Source organism: Perognathus longimembris, chromosome 24, assembly GCF_023159225.1.
Source record: "Perognathus longimembris pacificus isolate PPM17 chromosome 24, ASM2315922v1, whole genome shotgun sequence".
NCBI lineage: Eukaryota > Metazoa > Chordata > Mammalia > Rodentia > Heteromyidae > Perognathus > Perognathus longimembris.
In genome coordinates this window covers 14913457-14939879 of record NC_063184.1, presented here as the reverse complement: position 1 = coordinate 14939879, position 26423 = coordinate 14913457, and the positions used below count along the sequence as shown (strand labels likewise).

At 38.3% G+C, this 26423-nt stretch overlaps 1 protein-coding gene across 1 annotated transcript in view; it reads right to left on the bottom strand.

Moving 5' to 3' along the window:
- Positions 1 to 5721: 5721 nt before the first annotated feature.
- The window catches only part of Dkk2 (dickkopf WNT signaling pathway inhibitor 2), a 95503-nt gene continuing 74801 nt past the window's right edge, over positions 5722 to 26423 (bottom strand). Inside the window, exons 5-7 of the mRNA XM_048333371.1 lie at positions 9074 to 9224; positions 7730 to 7885; positions 5722 to 6621 (exon numbers count right to left, since the gene is read on the bottom strand). Coding sequence (XP_048189328.1) covers positions 6371 to 6621; positions 7730 to 7885; positions 9074 to 9224 — 558 coding nt within the window. The 3' untranslated portion in view covers positions 5722 to 6370. The remainder of the gene's footprint in view (positions 6622 to 7729; positions 7886 to 9073; positions 9225 to 26423) is intronic.

The following is a 26423-nucleotide window of genomic DNA, read 5'->3' as shown; positions in this document are numbered from 1 at the left end:
TCCATTTTTTCTTCCTCTAACTTGATGTTTCTCTAGACTTTTTCATTACCAGTCCTTTGACTGACTCTGGTATATGCTTAAATGCTGTCTTTTCTAAGATTATCTCCTTGACTACAGACTCTAAAACAACACAAATCAATTCCCTCTTCTTTTTCTTCATTCTGCTTCAGTTTTATTCTTGCTCAACTTTCCTTTTCTAATATCAAGCTGTTTAGTTTTCTGCTCTCTATTCATGACACTAAAACAACAACTGAAATGTCAAAGTGAGAGTGTAGACTTCATTGGTTTGATTCTCTGCTCAGTTGTCTGGGCCCACAAAACCATGGAGCAAATGGTCAGCTCTTGAGGAATATGGTAAGTTGGAGTTGGATTAGTCAGTTATGCATGACTACAATGAAATTCAGTAGGCTCTAACTTTGATGAGGGAAAATGTGTAGTGCAAGTTTGGGCCCGTCAACAGCATTGTGCTTGCATTTGGTAATGTTTTGATAAAGACTTCGTGGAGAATGGCAGATGGCATGAGAGCTTGTCAGGATGTATGGTCCCATTTTGATACAGAAATGAACAAGAAATGACCAATACTCCCTTTGAGGGTCATGCTCACCCCATGACCTAAGGCTATCCTACCAATCTTCACCCCTTAATGTTCTACCACCACTCTTGAGCCTAAGTTCCCAACAATGGAATACAAATATAGCTAAAGTGTAGCAGGGCATCTTCTGGGATCTTAAGTATTTGAACTTTCTGCTAAGATAATTTCCAAAGCATCTATGCCAATTTTATTTCAGGAATCTTTGATATGTTCCTCCAATTAGAGCATTTGCAAAGGTGAAGCACAAAGCAATAAAACCTCAACATGACTCTCAAAAGGCCTGCCCCAAAGAGACTTCGGGGTGACATCCTTGGACAGAGCCAATTCTCAAATAAAACTCCTGTGCTTTGGATGTGCTATGTGCATAAGAAAGGAGTCCTATGAGGCTTTACAGTGGCAAATCTCTAACCTTGACCAGATTGACACGTGAAGGACAATGCCCAAAGCACCACTTAGTCTATAAAAGAAGACTGAATAACTGGTGGGTGCTTCTCCCACCCTTCTATGTGTTCAAATATGCTGCCAAATCTAACTTCTTGATGGGACATTTTTTCCCAAGGAAGTTTAAATTCATTAACATGTTATGAGTTCCAGTCACTCTAAACTAGGTTTAGCACTTTTAAAAGTAACTGGTATTGGAAGTAGGAAATTCAAAGGGAATACCAAATTCGAGAGACACAGGGTAAAAAAAGAGAAATAACTACAAAAGCAATACTTGCAAAACTGTTTGGTGTAAGTGAACTGAACACCTGGGGGGGGAGGGAAAGGGGGGGAGGGAGGGGGGCATGAGGGACAAGGCAACAAACAGTAAAAGAAATGTATCCAATGCCCAACGTATGATACTCTCTGTACGTCAGTTTGATAATAAAAATTTGAGAAAAAAAAAGGAAGTGTTTAAAAGTACATCATAGAAAAAATCATCTCTGTTGATTCATTTAATAAAACTAATCAAGATAGGGAAATTCAGATTTGAATGGAATGGCTCCATTGATAATGTTCTAGTCTCCATTTCTCATATAAATACTCTGTTAAATACCAATAAAAAAAAAGTAAAGATAAAGATTTTTCTACATCTCTCTTTGTTCATTCAGATTCTGTTACAGTTTCTGGAAAATACTTGTTTAATTAAACTTTCCAATCTCACTGTTTCTCAATGAGGTTTTGTAAAATATTCACATGTAGCAAAAAAGACAATTAAGGACAGAGAGTTCTTTGAAGGGTAACATATGTGTGAGTTGTATCGTGTTTAGGAAAGTAACACTATTTCCAAGATTACTTTTTTTTTTGTCAGTCATAGGGCTTGAACTCAGGGCCTGGGCTTTGTCCCTGAGCTTTTTCACTGAAGGCTAGAGCTCTACCACTTTGAGCCACAGTTCCACTTCTGGTTTTCTGGTGGTTAATTGGAGATAAGACTCACACAGACATTCCTGCCCAAACTGGCTTTGAACCATGATCCTCAGATCTCAGCCTCCTGAGTAGCTAGGATTATAGGTGTGAGCCACTGGTGCCCAGCTCAGGGTTTGTTTTTAAGCCTATATCTACCCTGTATAATAATCTGGGGAATGTGTCTTCAGGGATTATGTTAATGTTAATAGAATCAAAATATTTGTCTCTTTACTTCTCTCACCCATTCTTGTTACATAATATGAATTGTCTAGTTTGAGACTGTTGTTGAGTAAGATTCTTGAAGAAAGATGGGTACCATGATTAACACTTGTAATACTAGCTACTTAGGAGACATTCTGAGGAAATCCTAACAAGAAATCTATGAGACTCTTGTCTCCTATTAACCAACAAAAGACCAGAAGTGGAGCAGTGACTCAATTGGTAGAGCACTAACCTTCAGTGAAAAATCATTCAGGTCCTGAGTTCAAGTTCAGTACCAGCACGCGTGCGCGCGCGCGCGCGCACACACACACACACACACACACACACACACACACACACTTCTTGAATGTTAATTGTATAGTCCAATCTTCCCCTCAGTCCAATCCACTTTCTTTGGTGCCAACTACTGGAAAAAATATTTCTGTTCTGCCTGTTGATGTTGTACATTTTAAAATAGGGTAGAACTGATAGAGCTTCTTGTCACTATCAGAACTTATTTCTTGTGTTCAGTATCAGGATTGGCCCTTGTCCACGGATCTATGCTACAGTCTTTAATATTAGTTTCATCTGCAACAGAGTAATCCATCATCCGGCCTTTTAAAAAAATCTCTTTTTTTAAATGGCCTGAATTCAAATGAAAAAAGAAAAGAAAAGGAAAGTGCAGTTGTATTTTCCACCTGAAAGACTGGCAACAATTAGGTATTTGGTTTCTTTCGCTTTGGGCTTAAGAGGGAAGTAAGGACAGTTTGTCACTTCTCAGAGTATGTCACTGGGTGTGCTGGAAAAGAGAACTATCACCCTTCTGGTTGTTAAGCTGTTAAACAAACACATCTAACAAGAGATACAAACATTTCAATGGAAAGGAATGGTTAACTAGGAGTTTCCCCATATGACTAATTAAACTGATGTGAAATTTATTCAGCAGGACTAGAGGCATCTGCAGCTCTTACCTCTAGTTCTGGGACTGTCCTGGCTTCAGTTAATTACTCTGGCTACATTTCATCCACCCTCCTATGTCCTAGGATGAATACTTGCTACATTTCCAGCTCATTCACATCTTAACACAATGTGAACTTTTACAGCCATCCCTAGTCTCATGGCTGATGAGTACACTTGGTCGAATACTCATAATTTAGAAAGCAGAGGAAAGACACACTTCTCCGAAAGTAGATTTGAGGTCACGGGGCCCTGGCAATGTGCTCAATTAACATCTATAGATAGACATCTTTAGCTTTGTGCCATATGGAATTGCAACACTCCCAGAAGCCTGCTGGCACATCTGTGCTGGAAAATTTCCACCAAGAGAGAAGATCGTGAGGATATGCTACCAGACGTCAAATTGAAGAAATTTGAAGTGTCTTTTTCTAAGACATTCCAAAAAGGCAAAGGAAGAATAAATTGCTGGAAATTGCAATCCAGAGTACTTCAGTTTCATAAAAATATAACTATTAACAGTTACAGCTGTCCTACCATGAAATGAGCTGCCTCATCAATAGGAAAATGCCTTGGAACTTGTGGAGCTATCATTTGAAGAACTCCAACCCAATCTGCAAAATTCAGACAAAATCCACTTGCATTCTGAGAACCTGTGATTCAATAAATGCCTTTCCCATAAGCAAAACACATGGAAAATCAAATTCAATTTTTGGAAGAGAGACATTTAATATATTTTATCTTATTATACATTTCCCCTAAATTACAAAGTCAACAGCTGCAAATATATTCTGCTACAAAGCTTTCTGTAAGAAATAACTCTATAAGAAAATACATCTCATTAACATTTCCTGTAAATAAATTACTTCAAATAATAACTTTTGAAAGGATGGATATAAGGGAAGTAATGTGGAAAACAGATTGCAAATGTAATTGTCCTAAGGAAATATTTCACTGAAGTGTTCAGTTTTCATCTCAACAAATTTACACCACTTGCTTGCACAAATCGTTGGTCTTGGATAAACTTAGATTTCAATTTTGTTTTTGCATACAGGTATGAAAAACATAATATCATAATTATCCTGGTGAATGTGTGTGTGTGGAAAAGCTGAAATTTTGAATAGATATGTAGAACCCAGATTCAGTGTCCAACTGAGAGAATGTGAATTTGAGACCTCAGATGGGGCTTAAGTAGAAGAAGAGTGGACTGTGATCTCAAACAATTAAAAAGGAACAGCAACAAGATAACTTTTATTATGTTCTAGGAATAGTAGCACTGAGATAATTTTTTAAAGTCAAATGAGTTTTTTAAATTTAGAACATGGTATCTATAGATTAGCAATACTTAGATTTTACAAATTATTACTTTTTAACCTCAATGGCTACAGAAAATGGTAACTGTATCCTTGACAATAAAATAGCTGCTTGCAGGGAGAGATCAGTAAAGTCAGATGGTACTAGTGATCATTTAAATGCTTAAGGAAGATTTTCTTCTTTATAAAGAACATCTATAACTAAGTATTTTATTCATAACTGAATTTAACAAGAAATGACTCGTCTTGCTGCAAGACTTCTGGCAAATTCATTAAGTTACATTAAAATATTCAAATTTATTTACAGGATAGGAAACTCTACTGAAATTTCTAGATTTCTTTCCCTTTGCTATGTTTTCACAAGCTTCTTTATGTGATAGAATATCTCTAATAATTTGTACTTAATAATTTGAAACATGTTAAGAGTCAATATGTTAAACATTAGTGAGACAGGTGCAAAATGGCTTTGCCTTTACTTTGGTCATTTGGTTGATTTTGACAGACCTTCTGTGTCTTTCTGTGAACTATGCTAAATCTCTTAATTATGTGCATAGTATTTTTAAAGAAAAAATAAATTTTATTTTAGATGAAAAAAATATAAATGCTTAAAGAGACAGTGAGACATCTTATGTTACCCACCTTGCGAGTCCAATTTGCAAAACCTCCTAGGTTATTTTACAACCTTGAAAATATGAGATTGGGAGGGATAAGTGCCCTCACACGGAGCTCTTCTGGACAGTAAATCCTCCAATAGCAAACCCCAATGGAGAACTTCCATTTTAGGTTGTGTTGCTTCTGTTTTCAAAGCTAAGAAGTCAGCTTGTGCTTCAGACAAAGGATCTGAGAGTTGCCAAAGCCTGAGCAATCGACAACTTCCCTCATTTCCCTGCTGTGCTTCTTCATGGTGCATCTATCTATTGCCCGAGTATCTGTAATTTGTTTCATCCTACTCTGCTGGAGAGCATGTAAAACTTAAATGTATTTGCCAGTCTACTTTTATAAGATGTAGGGTACATCAAAGCTGTTTAAAAATAGCTTTCCTTCCCACACACTTTGGACATCTTTAATATTTTTTGCAATCTCTGAAAATTCTGCACTGTGCATAGATTGCACTAGTCACAATTAATGTGTAAGGTTTAGAAAGGAAAACATATGTATTCACAGTAGGAATCACATCCAATCAGCATAAATACAATGTTATGCCTTCAGAATTAAGGATCTGTTTTTGTCTTCAAAGGGTTCCTTATGAATTACAGGTGACGTTTTATAAAGAATATTAAAAATGGAACCAAGCAATTCATGGAAAAGCAAGTTTGATTTCCTTTAAATGACTTGAAAAACTTCTGCCATGATTTTAACATTATTTGGAAAATACTGACTGACTTTTTTCAGTTTTGTCTCTTCAAGGCCTTTAATTGAGCGGTCAGAGAAGAGTTTCACATTCACTATGCAAATTAACTATGTTGTATTTTTCACTTCCTCTTTATCAGCTCATCATGTTTTAGCTTATTTGATATCAAGGAACAGTGGAGTTATTTTGTGAAACTATAACTCTGAATGGGAATATAGCGTTTAGATTATTTGTATAGGTAATCAGCAATCTAAAGAAACTTGCTTTTCTGGCACACCCTAAGCTCCTGGAAAGGCACATGGTATTTGTCAGTAATTTCCACTGTGTGCTTTTTTCAATAATAGCATTTTCACAAATGTGTACATTATTTACAGAAAGAAATTGCATAATGGAAAGACTCCCATTCTATTCCTTTGAGTTATCCTTTCCTTTATCTTTCTGTGATCTCTATTCTCATCCTATTCCTCCCCAGAGCCATTCCTCTGCATTCCCAACCTTGTTTTCCACCATGCCGTAATGCATTAAATACACAGATTCACAGTCTGTTACTGAGGATTTTTCCCCCAGTGGTGATCAGATTTTCTGACACACGTGGAGTCTGGCTTTGGAAGAGTAAGTGGCATCTTTCCATACTTTGCAAGTCAGACCCTTCGCACAGTCACACCGCTGGAAGATTTCCAGCCCGTGAGAGCCCTTTTTGCGCTGTTTGGTGCAGACTTCCCCTTGGTGCAGCACTGGCTTGCAGATTTTGGTCCAGAAATGACGAGCACAGCAAAACCCTTCAATGCAGTCTGATGATCGCAGGCAGGGGTCTCCTTCATGCCCTGTGGAGAACATGACCAAAGACACTAGAAATTGTTACCATTTGTGACCAGAAGTATGGCCAACACTTTCACTCACACTATCTTATGGGCTTTTACCATGTATAATACAAAGCATAGGATTTGTACCAATTGACTCTCCTCTTAGTCAGGAAAAGTCCATCGTGGTAAGTTTCCATGTGGTACCATCTGACTGTCAAGTGTCTTTTTAAAATTTCTAGTTTTTGCTTTCTTTAAGGAATTGTACACCTGGGTCACCATGTCAGTTTATGAATTTTTGTATAATGCATTCTTGTCAATGTCACCCCTTTCATCATCTGTCTCATCTCCACTATACTTTCAATTTTCCTTGTTCTCTTTTCACATATGTACATTGAATATTATGAATGCATTCACCCTGGCTTTCTCTCTTCTGCATCAAAATTGAATAAATAGCAAGACTATGCTACGTCTTATCTTTATGTTCTCGTGCTAGTTCCCTACTTGTTGTCCTTTTCTCTATTGAATGAATGAAGTTTGACTTAAAACAAATTAATGTGTTCCCTTTGGGGAAGATCTAAATAAACTTTGGATTCAAAGAGAAAGTAGAAATTCTTGGGGACATTTAAGATCAGATATCAGAGTCCAGCCAGGAAAACAGAAAAGAAATGGGTAAAGGTTGAACTAAGAATTAGCAGAGAGGGGCTGGGGATATAGCCTAGTGGCAAGAGTGCCTGCCTCGGATACACGAGGCCCTAGGTTCGATTCCCCAGCACCACATACACAGAAAACGGCCAGAAGCGGCGCTGTGGCTCAAGTGGCAGAGTGCTAGCCTTGAGCTGGAAGAAGCCAGGGACAGTGCTCAGGCCCTGAGTCCAAGGCCCAGGACTGGCCAAAAAAAAAAAAAAAGAATTAGCAGAGAAAGGTGAAAAGCCAGTATCACATTTAGGCTGGAGGACCAGAGCAGCAGGTGACATAAGCATCCAAGGATGGAGTCATTATGCAAAGTTGGAATTCATTCTCATAGGCCTATTTGGAAGAAGCTGAAGCTTCCAGAGATTCAACCCTGCTACTACTAATGAAAAAAGAAGAAGATAAAAGGAAAGAAACCTAGAAACATAAATAGTACTACCTTTGATGTGTGTTATCTTGGTGTGTGGTCTCCCTAGATTCTGCCATCCCAAGTCATGGTTGGAGAAATGACCGTGGCTTCTATCTCTGTGCCGAGTACCATCCAGAGCCGGGATGTGAGGGGTGAGGATGCTCTCTGTGACTGGAATGCAGATTCCTAGAGATGGGGATATAAGCAACCAAACCAGCTCATTTCTGTAAACCACATTCTGATGTAAGATAGCAAACCATTTATCTGTTTGTCTCTTTGTAAGCCTACTGTCTCTCTCTCTCTCTCCATCTATTTATTCATCGAATTACTTACTGAGAGTATAAAATACTTTTGTTCTGAAGCTCACCTTCCTTAATTTGAATCTTATTTCTTTCAAAAAAAATCAAAGGACTTTTAGGCAAAGAAATAAAATTGGGAATAAAGAGAATTAACCACATTGAGTTATGGTCACTATAAATGAAGTGCTTAGAATAGTGACTGTATATAGAATTAAAGTTAGCTGTTGAGTTTTAAAAACATGTGAGCAGACATCTATTCTTACGATCCATGGTTCTGGTTCACTAACAGCACCATTTAGTCTACACTGCACACCTCCTTGAAGGTGGGAGAAGTTCATCTTCCTTTCACATCTTGTCCAAGATACTCACAGTTGGCATGAATACAAGCCTCATTACATTCCTTTGTATGACTAAATAATATGTCTTCATTATCACCTCTGCAAGTAGGGTTTCTATTGTAAATTGCCTATGATTCTCCACATCATCATGAATGCTGAGTCATCTGCTTGCATTTACTGAGATTAGTGAAGCCAGGCTGGGGGCTTACATCAAGAACCAATCACCCCATCACCAGATGAGGGTGCCACAGGACATCTTAAATATAAGAAATTAAATATAAACCTGCTATGGAACTGGATTGAGAAAAGGACTCAGGGCTTCATTAATGAGTCACAGCTGGTTCCTGTCTTTGGCTCTTTTGCATACATTCACTTATGTATCCCTCACTTAGGCACGATCTTACGTGTTTGCAGCATTTTGGGATTAATGTACAGCATAAAACACAGAAAGTGGTCAGAGGGCTGGGATGTAGCTCAGTGGCAAAGCGCTTGCCTAGCAAGTGCAACGTCCTGGGTTCGATCCCCAGTACCAAAAAAAAAAAAAATAGAAAAGACAGAAGGTGTTCAGAGCCCAGGAAAACTAAAGTTTGAGAGGTAATTCAGGTGATTCCATGCTACATAAAACATGGTCCCATTCCTTCCCAATCTCAAGAGACTGAGTGAGAAGTTAGACTAACTTGTGGACAGGCTTCCTGCATGGGGAAGGAGGCCCGTGACCACACAGCAGCGTCTCTCACCGTTATTACAGCGGTTCCCAGGGCAGCACATGCCGTCTCTGTGGCAGCGCTTCTTTTTCCTCCGGCACACCATGCAGGCTGATGATCCTTGGTGGGGACTATGGCAGTATCTTCCCACTTCACATTCCTTGTCACTGCTACAAGGATAGGCCTGTGGTGGAGTGGGACAAGACATAAAAGCAAAGGATGAGGTCCTGTTACACTTCAGAGAGAGATCATACTCCAGCAAACCGTGATAGACATGAAGAAACAGGTGCCCTTCCAAAAGAAGCTGCACTATTACACCAACACTCTGAGTTTACATGTTTCACAGTGGCACTTTGCTGAGGACTTTAGAGACAGTGATTGTTGCTGGTGATAAAGGTGCAGTCAACACTGTGTATGAATGTTGTTGCTGATAATTAGCAAAACCTGAAGGGTGACTTTGAATCCAGGTGTTGGTGGATCACACTTATAAATCTAGCTATGTAGGAGCCTGAGTTCTGGAGAGAGTGGTTGAAAGCCAACCCAGGGAGGAAAATCTGTGGGACTCTTATCTCCAATTAACTACCAAAATCCAGAAGTGGAGCTTTAGCTCAAGTGATAGAGCACTAGCCTTGAGCATAAACACTCAGAGACAGTTCTTGCCCCAGGAGACTGACTCTCTTTCTCTCTCTCCCTCTCCCTCTCCCTCTCTCTCTCTCTCTCTCTCTCTCTCTCTCTCTCTCTCTCATGAGCACACACACAGAGTGACTTAGAGAGCTCAGCAACAGTTGCAACTGTTGTATTGTCACTATTCAAAGTATTCATAAAACAGATCCTAGACACTCCAGTTTCCGTGAACAAGAGCTATGTCAGAAGTTAAAACTTATCTCCTTGACATTGACCATGAATTGACATGTTGAAGTGAAGCCCCCTGTACAACTACTTACAGAGCTCCCTCCCAAAATCTTATCCCCTGTCCAATTATGAAATAAGTATTCTAAGAGCAATTCTAGAACTTCTGGCCTGCATAAAAGCAAGGAGGAGAAACTTTTCCAGAGTAGTAAGGAATGAAATATTTGGCACAAATAAACCCAACGAGCGGCAGCCGACCTCCTCTGCCTGCTTCTGTTGAGCTCCGAATAACCCCAGAGACACTGGATTCTACTTATCCCAGCCATTGTACCACAACAGCCCAGCAGCAACTACACCTTCAACTAATACAGATAATGCTCTTCACATGCTCCTCTACCGAATGCTATTTTCTGAAAGCTACATAAGCAATTTAACAGATATTATCTCAAAATATACATATAAAGAATACATACCCCAGTTTGGATGGCAGTTTCTGGAACATTTAAAATGCTCTTGCTTTGAGAGACTGAGCTCTCTTACCACATATCTAAAATACTAATATTTTGGAGCAGGGAGACTTATTTACAAACCTTTCATTACTTATTTTTTGTTCTGACATTTTTTACAGTAACATGATTATTTTTAAATTGATAGCAGCATAGTATATACATTTTTTTTTGGCCCGTCCTGGGACTTGAACTCAGGGCCTGAGCACTGTCCCTGGCTTCTTTTTGCTCAAGGCTAGCACTCTGCCACTTGAGCCACAGTGCCTCTTCTGACCTTTCTTATGTATGTGGTGCTGAGGAATCGAGGGCTTCATGTATATGAGCCAAGCACTCTTGCCACCAGGACATATTCCCAGCCAAATATATACATTTTTATAAGATCCATATTTGTTTACAGATTTGTTATACCAATCCTGGGGCTTAAACTCAATGCCTGGGTGCTGTCCCTGAGGTTTTTCTGTTGTTGTTGTTGTTTTTTATCTCAAAGCTAGTAAACTAGTACTCTACTACTTGAAACACAGATCCATTTCTAGCTCTTTTTGGTACTTAATTGGAGATAAAAGTCTCATGGATTGTCCTGCCTATGCTGGCTTGGAACTGTGAGCCTCAGATCTCAGCTTCCTGAGTAACTAGAAATACAGATATAAGCTATGGGCACTTGGCTACTTGCAGATATTTTATGTACTCTGCATAATTAATCTTGAATGATACAAGTATGTAAATGAGTTAAAGTCTTTGTGATTTTCAGATAATTAATGTGGTTTGGGTGTTTGCTTTTGAAATGGCATCAGATGGCCTAACTCTGCATACAATATTTATTTCTTTCCTCTCCTTCTTTTCTTCTCCATGCCTTTTCTTTCCATTCCTCCAACATTGTTTTCCCCCTTGCGCAGTCCAAGCATGTGTGTATATATACAGCAGCCCTCACATGTTTTCATTTATGTCTGGTCATCCTCAGTTAGGAAGAAGATATAAAAGTGAAACTTATATATTTTAGGAGCACATACAATGTGTTGTTTACCCTTGAAAGAATGGCATGGAAAAACCACGAGCTTCAGATGGAAAGTGACTTTTTTAACGGGTTGCACAGTGGCAATGTTTAATGCACACATTGTAATTGAAGCCAGATCAAGCTGTAAGATAAATTTCCATGTTGTTGTCCCACTCTGCATTTCCATCACTAGGCTACAGAGAATCTGGACAGAGTTGAATTCTGAGTAGCAAGCCATTTTTCAACAACCCAAGACTGATGAAAACAAAGCAAATGTCACTTCCGGCCTTACCACACTCCTTCCCCACAGCACTGTCTCCCTTTCATATTTCAACCCATTAATTTTCATTGAAATTCAATTCACATGTTTCTGATTCATTTACATCTATTTCATGAAATTGTTTCGCAAGAAACATTTGATGTCTTACAAATTTCTTTCCCTTCTTCAAAAATAGGACATGTCCTTTCAGCGGAAATAAACATGTGTCACCTAAAACATCGTGTGCTATTTACAACTCAAACAATAAATCTCTAAATGATTCTGAATATAGAATAACACTTAGTTTTGTCTCTAAAAAAATTAGCCTAAGTGGTAGAGAGCAAGTCATTGACTAAAAGTGGATATTTTTTCATGGGGAAAAATGGTAGAAGTTACATCACCTTTTCCCCATTTTCATTGATGGGAAGTGGGAAATATTAAAATAACGAATAATTAATTTAGGCAGACAATATTAGAAGTGGTATACAGAATAGTCCATTTTAATTCAATCACATTATGTCCTCCTTACAAATTTTAAGAAGGAAACACATTTTATCAAAGACAAAAATCCATTAAAGAATATGTAGTTTTATTAGGGCCAGTATAACTTTTAATTAGCTTGAAGTGGGAATGATGCAAGCTAAGAAAATATGTAGGAACTTTTTAGAATATGAAAGCTATGAGTACTGAACTTATACTTGGAGTTGAATCCCAGGACATAAATTCTGGGAGGAATACTTAGGGGATTTTTAAAAATAAAATGTAGCCCCTATTGTCCCTGTTTTTGATTTTGGTACCCTGGGTATTGTATATACATTTATCTGAATTGGAGAAGGGAAGGGGAACAACAAAATGGTAAGAGAAAGGATAAAGGGTGAACTAATGCAACAACGATACTTACAAGACAATATGTTGTAAACTAACTGTACAACCTGGGGGGGGGGGAGTAGGGGAGGAGGGAAAGTAGGAGAAAAATGAGGGCAGAGGTAACAAGTTTGAGAAGAAATGTACTCACTGCCTTACAAATGTAACTGTAACCCCTCTATACATCACCTTGACTGTAACATTAAATTAAAAAAAATCTACAATCAATAATAAAGAAATTTACTCAACAGAAAATGTAATTAGCTAAATGCTAATTTATACTGCCTAGCTTCTAGTTTGCTTATGAAACTTTTGGTTCCAGTAAACAACCTTTCCATATGAATACAATCAGGAAGGGATAAAGTAAATTGATTGGAGCAAGTTTGAGGGAAGGCAGTGGGATTTGGAGGCAAGCCTTGCCTCACATTGCTGCTTCCTGTACTGATTTACTCAGCCACAAAGCTTTCCGTGGCCTCACCATTAGCATGAAAACATAGAAGATGAGAAAATATGCTTGTAACCCGTTCATAACAATTCTCAGTTCTCACGGCTTCAGCAGTAATACATTTTTTCTTGGTAAAGAATTTTAAACAAAGCATTTTAACCTTAAATAGGATGGCTCTGTATGATGTCATTTTTCTACCATTAATTCCTTTAAAGTGTCTTGGAATAGTACTGCAGTAGAAAAGAAAGCGAGCTATGGACAGACCAAGCTAGAAATAGCAGGCATGAGGCTCATCGCACTGCTGAGAGACTTGGACGAAGAGTTGACAGTGGCAGTAAATGAGTGGTTGGTGAGTATTCTGTACATTAATAAAATTGTTTCCTAGAAATATATATATATATTTTTGGCCAGTCCTGGGCCTTGATCTCAGGGCATGAGCTACTGTCCCTGGCTTCTTCCCGCTCAAGGCTAACACTCTGCCACCTGAGCCACAGCGCCCCTTCTGGCCTTTTTCCATATATGTGGTGCTGGGGAATCGAACCGAGAGCTTCATGTGTAGGAGGCAAGCACTCTTGCCACTAGGCCATATTCCAGCCCCGTTTCCTAGAAATCTTTATTTCCAATTCACTTTGGCCTCCAAAGGCTGTTTCTTGGTCACATTTGAGGATAACTTTGTGGCAAATGAAAAATGGTTTTTGAAGCCAAGAGTGGGAGTACATACCCAATATTCTGGAGGCAGAAAAAGGAGGATAGTGAGTTTGAGGCCAGTCCTGTAGGTTACATAGTTAGATCATGTCTCAAAATAAAGTAACAGACAGTGGGGTAGGCTTGTAGCTCCCTGGTAGATCTCTTTCTTATCATGTGTAAGGAAGGTCCCCAGAAACTATCTACAGCACCAGAAAACACCAAAGGAGAAGTAATGCAAATTTGAATACTTTAGGATACATTTCCATTTAACAAAATCAATAATGTGCTTACCTGCTATATAATTTAAAAGTAAATTAAAAGGTTAGTTTTAAAAAGTCACTATGGGGAGTTATTACTAATGAATTTTTATAGCTCCTTATTCTCTTGGCCTTCCAGTGAACAGACTAACTTCTCTCATTTATGTAAGAATCAGAGCCAGATTTTGTAGAAGACAGAAAATCAAGTGAAGAAATTAAGGTAAGACCTAGTTAATACATCTGTCCTACTAAAGTTTCCACAATTGATCCTGAAATTAGATTTTATAAGTATCTAGGGAGTCTCAGCTTCATGGAGAATCATTCACTAAACCACAACCACAATTAGGTGGTAAATCAGTATGGAACTCCTAATGATTACAAATGACTCATTATAAATTAAGAATGTATCAGAGCTATTCAAGATCAAGCCAAAAAAACAAACCCCAAAACAGCATTTGCTCAATATTTCTCCCACACCCCCAGCGTTCTAAGCTAAAAATAGAATGATTTCCAGAAGTCGTAATCCTCATGATCATTACAACTAGAACCTGAATAAAATAAAGAAAGAATGCTTTGAGCATGGTGTAGAAATCAAGTATATCAGAAAGTAGTATACATGTGTGTTATAAAGAAGGTTCATACATGCATAAAGAGCATTTCTAAATCTATTTTTTTCTGTGCTGGCGTGGAATCCTTTTCTACTGTTCTAGCAGTCACATGAGGAGAGAGTAACCTTTGAAAATACATAGTGTGCTCAGTGGCAGTGAATTGTGGGAATGTAGGACCTGCCCTGTATTCAGGCCCCACAGTGACATGTCATGATTGAGTGCATAAGTCATCCTGAGATCTGATGCACACATGGACAAGGTGATTTACTAGTCATCTCTGTGCTGAATTCAGAGATTAGGAAAATAAACTTGGCCACCTTTCTTTTTAACACCAGCAACATGTCCTACTGCAGCTGTTGGAAAGCCAGAGAGCTGGCAGGAAACACTGACAAAGCTGTAAACACATTTTCTCATTCCATTTTCTCATTCCATTTCATTCCATTTGAACCCAATGTAAATCATCACTATAAACAGAACCCCACCATGCAAATAAGGATAATTAAATGTATTCTGACATGTCAACTAAAACAAAATACTGTTGAACTGAGTTTTATCTAACATCCTCAATTATTCTCAATAATGCAGGGATTAAAAGTTTATGAATTCAAGCTTTATGTTTAGGGTTGAATGTATTCTTATTTAAAGAAAAAACATTCCCATCTTTTGAAACATGAATAAATGCAACTCAATCAATTCAACCTATCTGTTTCTAGGAATAATGTGTATCAGAGCAACATCAACCATTGAATAGAACTTTAGCCACAATCAAAACCTCAGTTTGATTGCCTAGTTTTAAAGATATTGATATCACTTCTGTTTAACAAGAAGGAGTAAGAGAAAGAGAGAGAAAGAGAAACATCATAGAGTGTTCATGTGGAATGACCACCCAGCCGGATTCTTGCGAGACTGTCCTAGTTTTGTTGTTGTTGTTGTTCAATGGGGACAGTCCTTTGTCCCCGCAAGCACTGTTTGTAACAATCTGGGAAGTTTTCTGGAGCCAGGAAAACATGGTCAGCTGAGCAGGCAGAAGAAAGCCTGCAGGGGAAGATCCAGCTGTGGGAATAAAACCATTCGAGTGGAGAGAGGGAGGAACTGAGAAGGGCTGGGAATCGTAATACATCCGGGGCCAGAGGAGAAGGTTGGCAATTACTTTGGGGAAAACAGAGACTGATGCCCTCCTGCCTTCGAGAAAAGATTCATTTCCTCGAGTAGGGAAGTATAGAATAGGTCTATATCACATGAATGCACAAGGAACACTACTCTTAGGATACTCATTTCAAAATCAAACAGTAGAGGATGCAGGAACCTGTAACACAATCAGGCTGTGCGCAGTGTGCACTCCTGGCCACAGGCTGTGCTATCACAGTCTTACCTTTGTCCACAATTCACCTCTAGGGGTTGGAGAGTATTAGCATCTTTGAAGCTTCATGAATACCAGGCCTGGAGGGCTGTGCTCTCTATAAGGGAGAAACTACAGCTATTTCATGATGTGAGGATGGTACAGCTCCAGGTTCGTCCAGAATTTTCAGTGAGTTATGCTTCACAAGAATTAAGGGAAAGACATGAAAAGAGTTTTGAAGACATCATTGTTAAAATCATTTCAAGTTTTATTTTTGTCTGTCATCCACAATGTTCTTTTGTTGTTTTAGTTTTGCCCTTTTCCCACAGTGCATAAAATAGCAGAAGAATGATCACAACATGAATAATAAGGGAATCATTTTAAGAAGAAAAATTCATGAAAGTTGAGGATCTGGAATTTCATTCTGTTCAAACATATCTTACTGTGCACCTCATAGAAAATCTTTGAGAAAAATTGGCACATATTCATTTTAATTGTAAGGTCATTAGAAATGTATTCATTTATATGTGTGTGCACACCTGTGTGTGTGTGTGTGTGTGTGTACATGCCAGTATAAGGGCTTGAACTCAGGACCTCACACCCTCATTTGACATTATTTGTTTAATGCTGTGCTCTACCACTTGAGCCACATCTCCATTTCTTTTTCTCTTTTTTTTTGGGGGGGGGTGGCTAAATGGAAATGAAACTCATGAACTTTTCTCTTTTTTGGCCTGGACTGGCTTCAAACAATGTTCCAAAGATCTGAGTCTCCCAAATAGCTAGAATTACAGATATGAGCTAATGCATTTTTGATACACATGTTCAAAGCCAAACAAATATCCACCAACACAATCTGGATTATAAATTAGTATTAATAAGTTTCTTCTGGTGAGCCATTAGCTTTCCTAATGTAGTTATAAAGCTTATCTTAAGACTTAGGAAATAATAACTCTATGAAATATGGGCACAGTATTCCCTGGCTTTGGCTGTTCCACCCTGTTCTCTGTATGTCATTAAGCAGAAAAAAAAAAAGATTCTAGGGAATTCTCTACTTTGAACATGGCCCGCATTCTCAACTCTGACCTGTACATTACTGCTATTGATCATGAAGTAAATGCAGACAGCTAACCTTTTCCATATGGTTGCAGTACAGAGAGAAATCTACAGGATGTGGTTTACCTGGCTCTTGATTATTTTGTTTATTTTTTAACCCATCCTCCCCAATTTAAAATACATAGGACAAAGCACCACTCTACCATTGCTCAAAAAGAAATAGCTCAGGATTTACATTATTGTTGGGAACCTTTATAATTAATATGGGACCGTGAAGTCACTAACAGTTTTGTGACTGGTTGAATGTAACTGCTCTAATTTAAACAGAAGAAGAAACTGCTCCAATTCAAAAGTTTCTTATAAATCTAGGAATCTCTGTAACATCCAGTTTTCATTGTAGCATTACAAATTTACCTGAGGTCATGATATTCAAAGGGTTCACATGATAGGACAAATTTGGGTGTGATACTATAATTTGAATTATACCATGGAATCTACTTTGTTTTGTGAGCCTAAGCTAAGTTAGTCTGTTTCTTCCTTGATAAAATGGATATAAAATTTCTAAATTTGGCAACAGTTTCCTACTTAGCTAATCATGAAAATTCTATACAATGTCTTTTAAAATGACTTACTTACACACGCTTTTCCTAGAGATTCTATTTTCATAACTCTGGATGAGATCCAGGAATCTGTATTTTAGTAACATTTTTCCCCTGATGAACAGACAACCAGGTCAGATAAATACTGATTTAAATCCTTGTTGTAAAGATGAATGATGCCTCTTGTGCATATGTCATACACATTGTGCTGGTTCATGTAAGACAGAGACTCAATATTATCTCCAGATAGACATGGATCTAAGTGGGAGATTGGTTTCCTGACAACACAAATCTAAGAGAGTCAGAGACCACAACTATTTTCCCGGAAGGTTCATCTTCATTCCTGTTAGCCACTACGTTTAGGGAGGGTTTGAGAATTCCTAAAGCTGTATGAAAAAGTAAAACAACACATAACAAACAACCAGTGCACTTTGGGATGAATCCACTGTGGACTCTGAGCTGTCAGCATGTGCATTATGCCTGGATTGCTTTCTTTCCACATGTGGAATACACCTGTGTCATATTGGCAGTGCCTAATTTGCTGTTTTCTTTTCCACTTATATCCTGTGAATCTTCCAAAACATGCTTTTCCTCTCCATACCAAATGGGATAAATACTTGATGTGCATTTTTTATTTATTTTTTTATATTTTTTTTCAAATTTTTATTATCAAACTGATGTACAGAGAGGTTACAGTTTCATACATTAGGCATTGGATACATTTCTTGTACTGTTTGTTACCTTGATGTGCATTTTTTATTCACTGATACACCTTGCATAGCACTTACTTTTAAATTCAAATGCATTTTAAATTCAAAAACATAGGTATAAAAACTTAGACTATTCTAAGTACTGCTTAAATAAAAAGAGTATCTTTATGTGATAGGCCACAGTTGCTAAAGATTTTTGTGACACAAATGCAAATGCTTGTTTTAAATGGTTTTTGAGTTCATAGATTTACAAATAAGCATGTGAGATCCTTGTGTGTTTGGGGGTGTGTGTATGAATGTGTGCTTAAAGACATCTCTATAAACAAATTGAAGAAATATGCAATGGAGTTTGCATGGGAACATATATATTGTTATTGAGACTAGAAAAGAGAAATTTCACTTACATATGATTTCTTATTGAAATTTGTACTGGATGCATGTATCACCAGCTAAAATAAATACAAATTCTAAGAAGTAATTATAAGAGACAATGTGTGATTTATTTCCTGGTAATTAGTACCTATGGTCTTGCACTAAGAAAGCTTGTATGAACATGGTTTCCCTAGATTATACCCTTTTCACAAGAAGTATCCACACCCTGCTTAAAGTCTCTCATTAAAAGATTATGATTTGTTTCATAAATGTAATTTTATTAGTGTGATAAAGTTATTGCACAAAAGATAAATATACACACAAAGAATATATTGCTACTGATTACTTAACTGAGCTAATGTTTACTGTCTTGGCTGATTTCTCTTAGAATAGAACATTCACTGAAACAATTCTCTAATCTTATTTCATTCTCTTTCATTTCCTTTAAGAATTAGGCCAGACTAATAGTCAAGTGGTCACTGGCCACTTCTTATTCTGATTTTGAGGAAACAGATGATGGAAGCCGATAAAATTTAAAAGACTGCCTTATTATAGTCGAGAAGATTGGCAGAGGGCAAGCCCAGCAAAATATAATTCTCAATATTGATTCTTCAGTGAAAGAGCTTTGAATTTCTCCTTAAGATTTTTTTTTTTTTTTTTTTTTTGGCCAGTCCTGGGGCTTGGACTCAGGGCCTGAGCACTGTCCCTGGCTTCTTTTTGCTCAAGGCTAGCACTCTGCCACTTGAGCCACAGCGCCACTTCTGGCCATTTTCTGTATATGTGGTGCTGGGGAATCGAACCCAGGGCCTCGTGTATATGAGGCAGGCACTCTTGCCACTAGGCCATATCCCCAGCCCTCCTTAAGATATTTTAAGCCACAGGTAAACATTACCTGAAAATTAGAAAATATTCTCATTTGATCTTAAAGGTAAACAGGAAGCAAGGCAATGTTTTACCCGTGTGTGTGTGTGTGTGTGTGTGTGTGTGTGTGTGTGTGTGTGTGTATGAAGAGGAATGTAATGGCTTGAGAAAAAGCTGGCCCTATATGATTAGAGTTTCAGATAGATCTGTTTTACTCAAAAGAGATTGAACTAAGAACTTTTAGATTAACAGTGCGGGACAAAAGGGTAGTTCACAGTTCCATTACAAGTAAGCTCGTGAACACTTTGGCACCATAATCATTACATCTCTGATCTATAGAAGGACTTCAAGTTATAACTGCAGCAGTACAAAGACTTTAACTCTTAAGAATAGAAGAAGACATTTGTAAGTTAATAAGAGGATATTAGCTGATCCATAATTTGATCATCCTTATTTTTCTCCCCATTCTTCAGTTCGATTTCTGAATTTCTAGGGAATCCCAAGCCTATGCTTATCTAACCTACAGTAAGTTGGAATCTGAGCTCAATTGCTGTGCTTTGTTCTCCTGTATGTGGAATGTGGCCAGTAGTAAAAGGCAATCACACATAGCAATGTCTGCAAAGAGCAGTCTAAATATCATTGTATAGTCAAGGTAATCATTTCTAGGTTCCAAAAGTCAGGAAACAGAAAATTCAAACCAATCCCAGAGCCTCAACCTAAGGACAGGGTCAAAGCATCCCAGTGGAAGAGGTGCTTAACTTCTTGACAAATGAAACTTTACAATGGCCAAGGCTACTCATTTATTTCAGACATTTTCAAGATGATTGAGTAGAAGAGCCTTAGCAAGGAAAATATTTTGAGTTTTAGTTTCTGCTTGATAACACAAAACATGGCCATATGTTGTTTATTAAAATAAAAATATTTTTCCAAAAGAAATCATTGCTATCTCAGTACACACAGGAACAAATTTCTTCTCAGCCTACTACTCCTATGAACCCATTTAAATTTATACTGGGAAGGAAAAGGAAAGGAAAGGGCAGCAAACAAGAATGAGAAAATCTGTGTCTGGTGAGCAACTTGATATAAAGACATCAGTCATTGTAAAAGCAATTTCAATCAAAATATTCCCTATAAATGCTTTGCTGGAGGACTGGGGAAGGAGGAAATTATGAGCCAGATGATAGATGTTTTGGTGTGTGGGAGCATTGTTTTCAAATATCAGCCTTGGAAATGCAGTCCATCTTGTGATGAAACACTCAATGTGTTAGTTATCGCAAAGAGAACACATTGAAGAGGTTGGTTCCCTCCGTCACCCACATCTTTCTCCATTTGCTTTGGTGTGGTGATCAGCACAGTCTCACAAGTGCAAGAGGGGTCAAATGATTTGTTACTAGATGGGGGGAAAGGATGAAACCATGTCTTGGAGATGTTACTTTTCTTTCATCCCATTGGTCTTTCCTACCTGTGCAAGGATTATACTCCTCTGCATTTCTGATGCCTCTTTTATGGGCCTTCATGCATTATCAAGGATCTCCAGATATCCAGGCATTGGTTTTAGTTGATACCTCCATTCTGACCTCCCATCCCAGCAACCTTTCTAGTAAATATATGTCTTTAAAATGTGAGCTAGAAAAAGAAGAATGGGGAAAAGAAGTGAAGAATAGTCACAAAGTGAAGCTTCCTTCTCAGAGTTTGAGATTGATATGGATGCTCTGACTAAACTCTTCATTAAGAGGGAGGCTAGGCAGAGTGAACAGAAACTTATTAGCAAATGGAGTTTTGAGACAACTTTGCTAGAATCATTCTAAAGTCCTGTACTCTTCAAAAAAATTATACACCATATCAAACATAAATGTAACTGCAAGTAGATTTTTGCTATATGAAATCTACCCTGATACGTTTATTTTAACTAAGGGAAGAAGGTATATTACTAAGAAGATCCTCAGATCTCAGCCTCCTAAGTAGCTAGGATTGGAGGTGTCAGCTACCAGTGCTCAGCTAGTTAAATCTCTTATGTGTCAATTTTCACAAAAAATAATATAGATAGTACTTTTGTTTTAACGCATTTCATTTCAAATATTGTCTGTAATTGCTGTAAACACCTATGCAACAACTGTAATTAGCCCACATTTGCTGAAATTTTAGACAGTTCTATCCACTTTCAGGCCCTGTGTGAAGGTTTGAGATCTTACAAAAATTTGGACTGAGGATGTAGCTCAATCCCGAAGGCCCTGGGTTCAATCTCCAGCACCCAAAAAATAAAACTAAACAATTTAAATAAATTGAAAAGTCCACAGAAATTTGTCAAAATTTTTTCAGCCTAATCTGAGTTCATATTTGATATCTGAAGATATTATATGAACCATTATACTGTGCAAAAGGCGAGAAATAAGAACTTTGTTTTGTTGGTTAAATGCCTTAAATTCCATATTTGTTACATGTATTTATTTCAAGCAAAGATGTTACTTGTAAGGTTGCTGAGCAGTTTTGCTGCTGAAAGTAGAGATAGAGTTCTTAGATTTCTTTGTACCTTAGACAGCAGAAAGACACAGCCACACCTGGGCAGAACAGGTATCAGATGGGATGGATTACAATCTGACTAAAACATTTCCTGGGTTTAAATGAGAACACCAGAACTTTATGCACACAAAAAGTCATTTCCACATTAAGATTAAATGAAATGCTTTTCATTACAGAAACCAGGGTTCGCCAGGCTCCTGTCTAAGACCAGATCAAAAGCATGACATGTGTTGCTTTTCATCTGCCCCCCTGGAGCACAGCACTGACTAATACATGCAGATGAAATGCTGCCTGCTGTTTTAAGTAGGATGGTTTCAATAGGCAAGAATCAGCCCTTGCAATAAGATAGAATTGGAGCTGTACTACTATCAGTGACACGCTGAAAACCATTTACAACTTGCAAATGATGCTTCCAGGAGACATTAAAATGTTTTTTTCTGTAATGTTTATTTCCTGAAATAAGATAAAGATCAGCAGAGTCACTCCAAAGTCTAGTCCTTCTTAGAGAACCTTTCCAAAACAAACCCACAACCAAGGATTTTCAAAACAGATTCGCAGGATGCTTTACTTAGAGGGGGAATCAATTCCAATTATATAATAGTAATTATTAATATTTAACCACAATTTATAGAAACCTTTGTGCATTCAAAACATTAACGAATGAACTCTGTCTCCCACATCCAACACATGTTTGGAGAGCTCTAGGATGTTCTAAGAACTTACATGTCCCTGTGTCCCGTCATGTCTGCAAAGGCATCTTTCCATGATAGGCAGACATGCTTGGATGGGGGAAACAACACACATTCACATCTCAGTGCCTGGCTGGCTCACTACTGACTCTTCAACCAATACCCAATCAAAGGCAAAAATATGTTCTGAGTGATAGAGCGGGTATGGTTTTCATTGAGGAAGACAAACTGTCTGGGAATTTGGGTGCATAACCTGGGTGTGGTCAAGATGAGCTTCACATATTTCTCCCTACTGCTCAGTACTGCTATACATCAGCTCGGCCCAGCCATGGATCCTGAAATTCACCATCACACCAGCCAAAAAAGACTCCTCCTACTGAACAGATGCCCCTGCTGCCCACGCCTTGCTACAGACTGCACAGATTTCCATGAGATCCTGGAAATAATAGGCTCCTGGAAACTGCAGATACTTTGCAGCTGCGCCTGTTACAAAAGGATTTCACAATGTGCCTAGGCACTTTAGCTATTGATTTATTTTGGTGTTACATGCCAGAGGAATACAGATGAACCACTGGTCTTTGTGACAATCTACAAATTTTAACTGCAGCCACTTTTCCTTGGTGATTTCCAACCCTGTCAAAAGTCAGGAAGTCTCCTTCACTGGATAGATAATGATACACAAGGAGTTGTTACTAATTCTTAATTTTGGTGGTCTTTTTAGCTATCTTTTTTAGAGAGCACAAATTAATTGTATAAGGGCTTTTCATTGGGATATTTCCCAATGAATATGTACTTGATCAAATTTACCCATTCTGTTACTCTACTTCATCACCTCCTTTTAGAATAACTTTGACAATTTTCATTATACTATTTTCTCATTCATTAACCTTTAACCTCTTCTTAATCCTTTCAGTCCTCCCCTGATGTGCCACCATTTTACACTGTGTGTGTGTGTGTGTGTGTGTGTGTGTGTGTGGTGTCTGGCCTGGAGATTTAACTCATGGCTCCACCATGGTCCCTAAGCTACTTGTGCTCAAGACTAGCACTCTACCACAGAAGCCACCCCCATTTTCAGCTTTTTCCTAGTAGGTTATAAAGATGTCTCACAGACTTTACTGCTCAGGCTGGCTTCAAAGCACAATCCTCCTATCTCCCTCAGCCTCAGTAACTAAGATTACATGCATGAGTCACTGGCACCTGGCTATGATGACTTCTTTTTTTTTAATTTTTAGGTGTAGATTCTGAATATGATATGATATTCATCCTTTCTGCTGTGGGTTATTTTATGTAACATGATGATTTCCAGTTCCCTCCTTTTTCCTGCAAAATACAAAATTCAATTCTTATGTACGGCTGAATAAGTCTCCATTGCATATATATAGATGCCACTTTTTTTTTTTGCCAGTCCTAGGGCTTGAACTCAGTGCTTGAGCACTGTCCCTGGCTTCTTTTTGCTCAAAGCTAGCACTCTACAGCTTGAGCCACAGTGCCACTTCCGGCTTTTTCTATATATGTGGTGCTGAGGAATTGAACCCAGGGCTTCATGTGTACAAGACAAGCACTTTACATTAAGCTATATTCCCAGCCCATAGATGCCACTTTTTATTCATACGTTCATGAATACATAGGCAAGTCTGTGGTTTGTTTATTATGAATAGTGCTTCTATAAAAATTGATTTGAGGTATCATTTACATGTATTATGATGTTATTGCTAGGGAGTGGTATAGCAGTTATTTTGTTTTTTCCAGTCCTGGGGCTTGAACTCAGGGTGTGGGTACTGTCCGTGAGCTGCTCCTTGCTCAAGGTGATCACCAAAGCATTTGAGCCACAGTGTTGCTTCTGGCTTTTCCTGTTTATATGGTACTGAGGAATCAAACCCAGGGCTTCAAAGCATGGTAGGCAAGCATTCTACCACTAAGCCACATTCCCACCCTAGCAGTTACTTTTTCTAATTTTGTTTAAGAAACATACATGGATAAAATAAGGTAAAATAAACAATCATAGAGGATAAATGTTAAAATAAATAATGATAAATGAAATAAAACATATATTATTGTAATGTTATCCGGATTCATTTTACTATGCTTCTTGGGAGGTAAGGGTAAGTTGAAAAATGTGGATGAAACAAGATGAGCTAAAACTTGTTGAACCTGCAGACTAAATATGAGAGAGCTCACAAAATTAGGCCCTCTACCAATGTCTCTGCATCCACAAACTGCAGTGTTCCCAGTTCACTGTTTGGTACTCCATCCTACGTTCTTCAAATCCCTAAAGGTGAAATTATCCTGAGCCAATCAGAAGATAGCCCTTCTCCTAAGCAATAGGACCTGTTTGCTGTTTTTCTGAAGGACTAACTCACCCAGGCTTCTTAGCAGAGTTAAAAAAAGATGTGGTCACCACCTTCTAGGTTGGTAGAATACAAAATTACTGATATAAGTAGTCACAAGCAAAATGGTGATAGGATGCCTTTAACCCATCTGTCTAGAGGGTTACACCAGAATTGCAGTATGCTGCAGAGAGAAAACATGGATCATAGAGAACTGGTGTATCAAATTGAGTGTAACATTTCTATGTATATGGAGTGTCTTGTTAATGGGGGGGGGGGCGGGGGGAATTCACACACATACACCAGTCCTAAGACTTGAACTCAGGACCTGAACACTGTCCCTGAGCTAGCACTATACTACTTGTGCCAGACCTCCACTTCCAGCTTTGGAGATAAGTCTCACAGACTTTCCAGCCCAGACTGGCTTTGCAGTTTGATCCTCAGATCTCAACCCCCTGAACAGTTGGATTACAGGCATGAGCCATCAGTGCCCTTCTGGAATCGTTAGCTTTTAAAGATCTTTTGTTCTTGAAACAATTGGAATATGAGCTGAAGGTACAGACCAACATTATGAGCATGATGCCCCTTGTCGCCATTGCTGTCTTCCCCCTCCCCGTCTTTATTCTGTGACAGTATCTAGAAGTACTACAAACATAGCTAGTGCTTGCTTTAAAATGCCACCATACTGACCACCTTTCCTAAATCTCTCTTTAAATGAAATGATAGAGTTCATTGGTTTCCAAAAACCTTAAAATTACCAAGGGCAGTTTCTTTCAGAACATCTTTCTCATAAACTCACATCTAAATAGAGCCTTTGAATGGCCAAGAGCCTTCACACACATTTGGAAAGCAAATTGAGTTGGCCTTTTAAAATATTTATAGACATCAACTTCGTATAACAAAGTTAGCCATATTTAAAATGAATTGTTCAGTGGCATTTAATATATCCACACACCCACAGTTGAACAGCTACTTCCTCTGTTCAATGCTAATACGTGTGTGTATGTGTGTGTGTGTGTGTGTGTGTGTGTGTGTGTGTGTGTGTCAGTCCTGGGGTTTGAACTCAGGGCCTGGGCACTGTCCTTGAGCATTATTAGAGCCTCGGCTCTACTTCCACCTTTTGTGTGTGTGTGATTAGTTGGAGATGAGTCTCATGGACTTTCCTGCTCAGGCTGGTTTTGAACTGCAATCCTCAGGTCTTAGCCTCTTGAGTAGCTAGGATTACTTGTGTGAGACACTAATGTCTGCCTCTAAGACATAGAACCCAGTGGTCACAAGGTAGTTGGGTGGGCATTGTGAACTTCATGCTTATGGGTGAAAAAGCCATTAAATGACAAATTGTGAGTGTATGTTGGAGCTATACAGAGAACCTGGGTTTCCTAATTCAAAATCCACTATCAGATGACAGAGTCTCAAACATTAGTCTCCATGGCAAGCCTATGGCAGA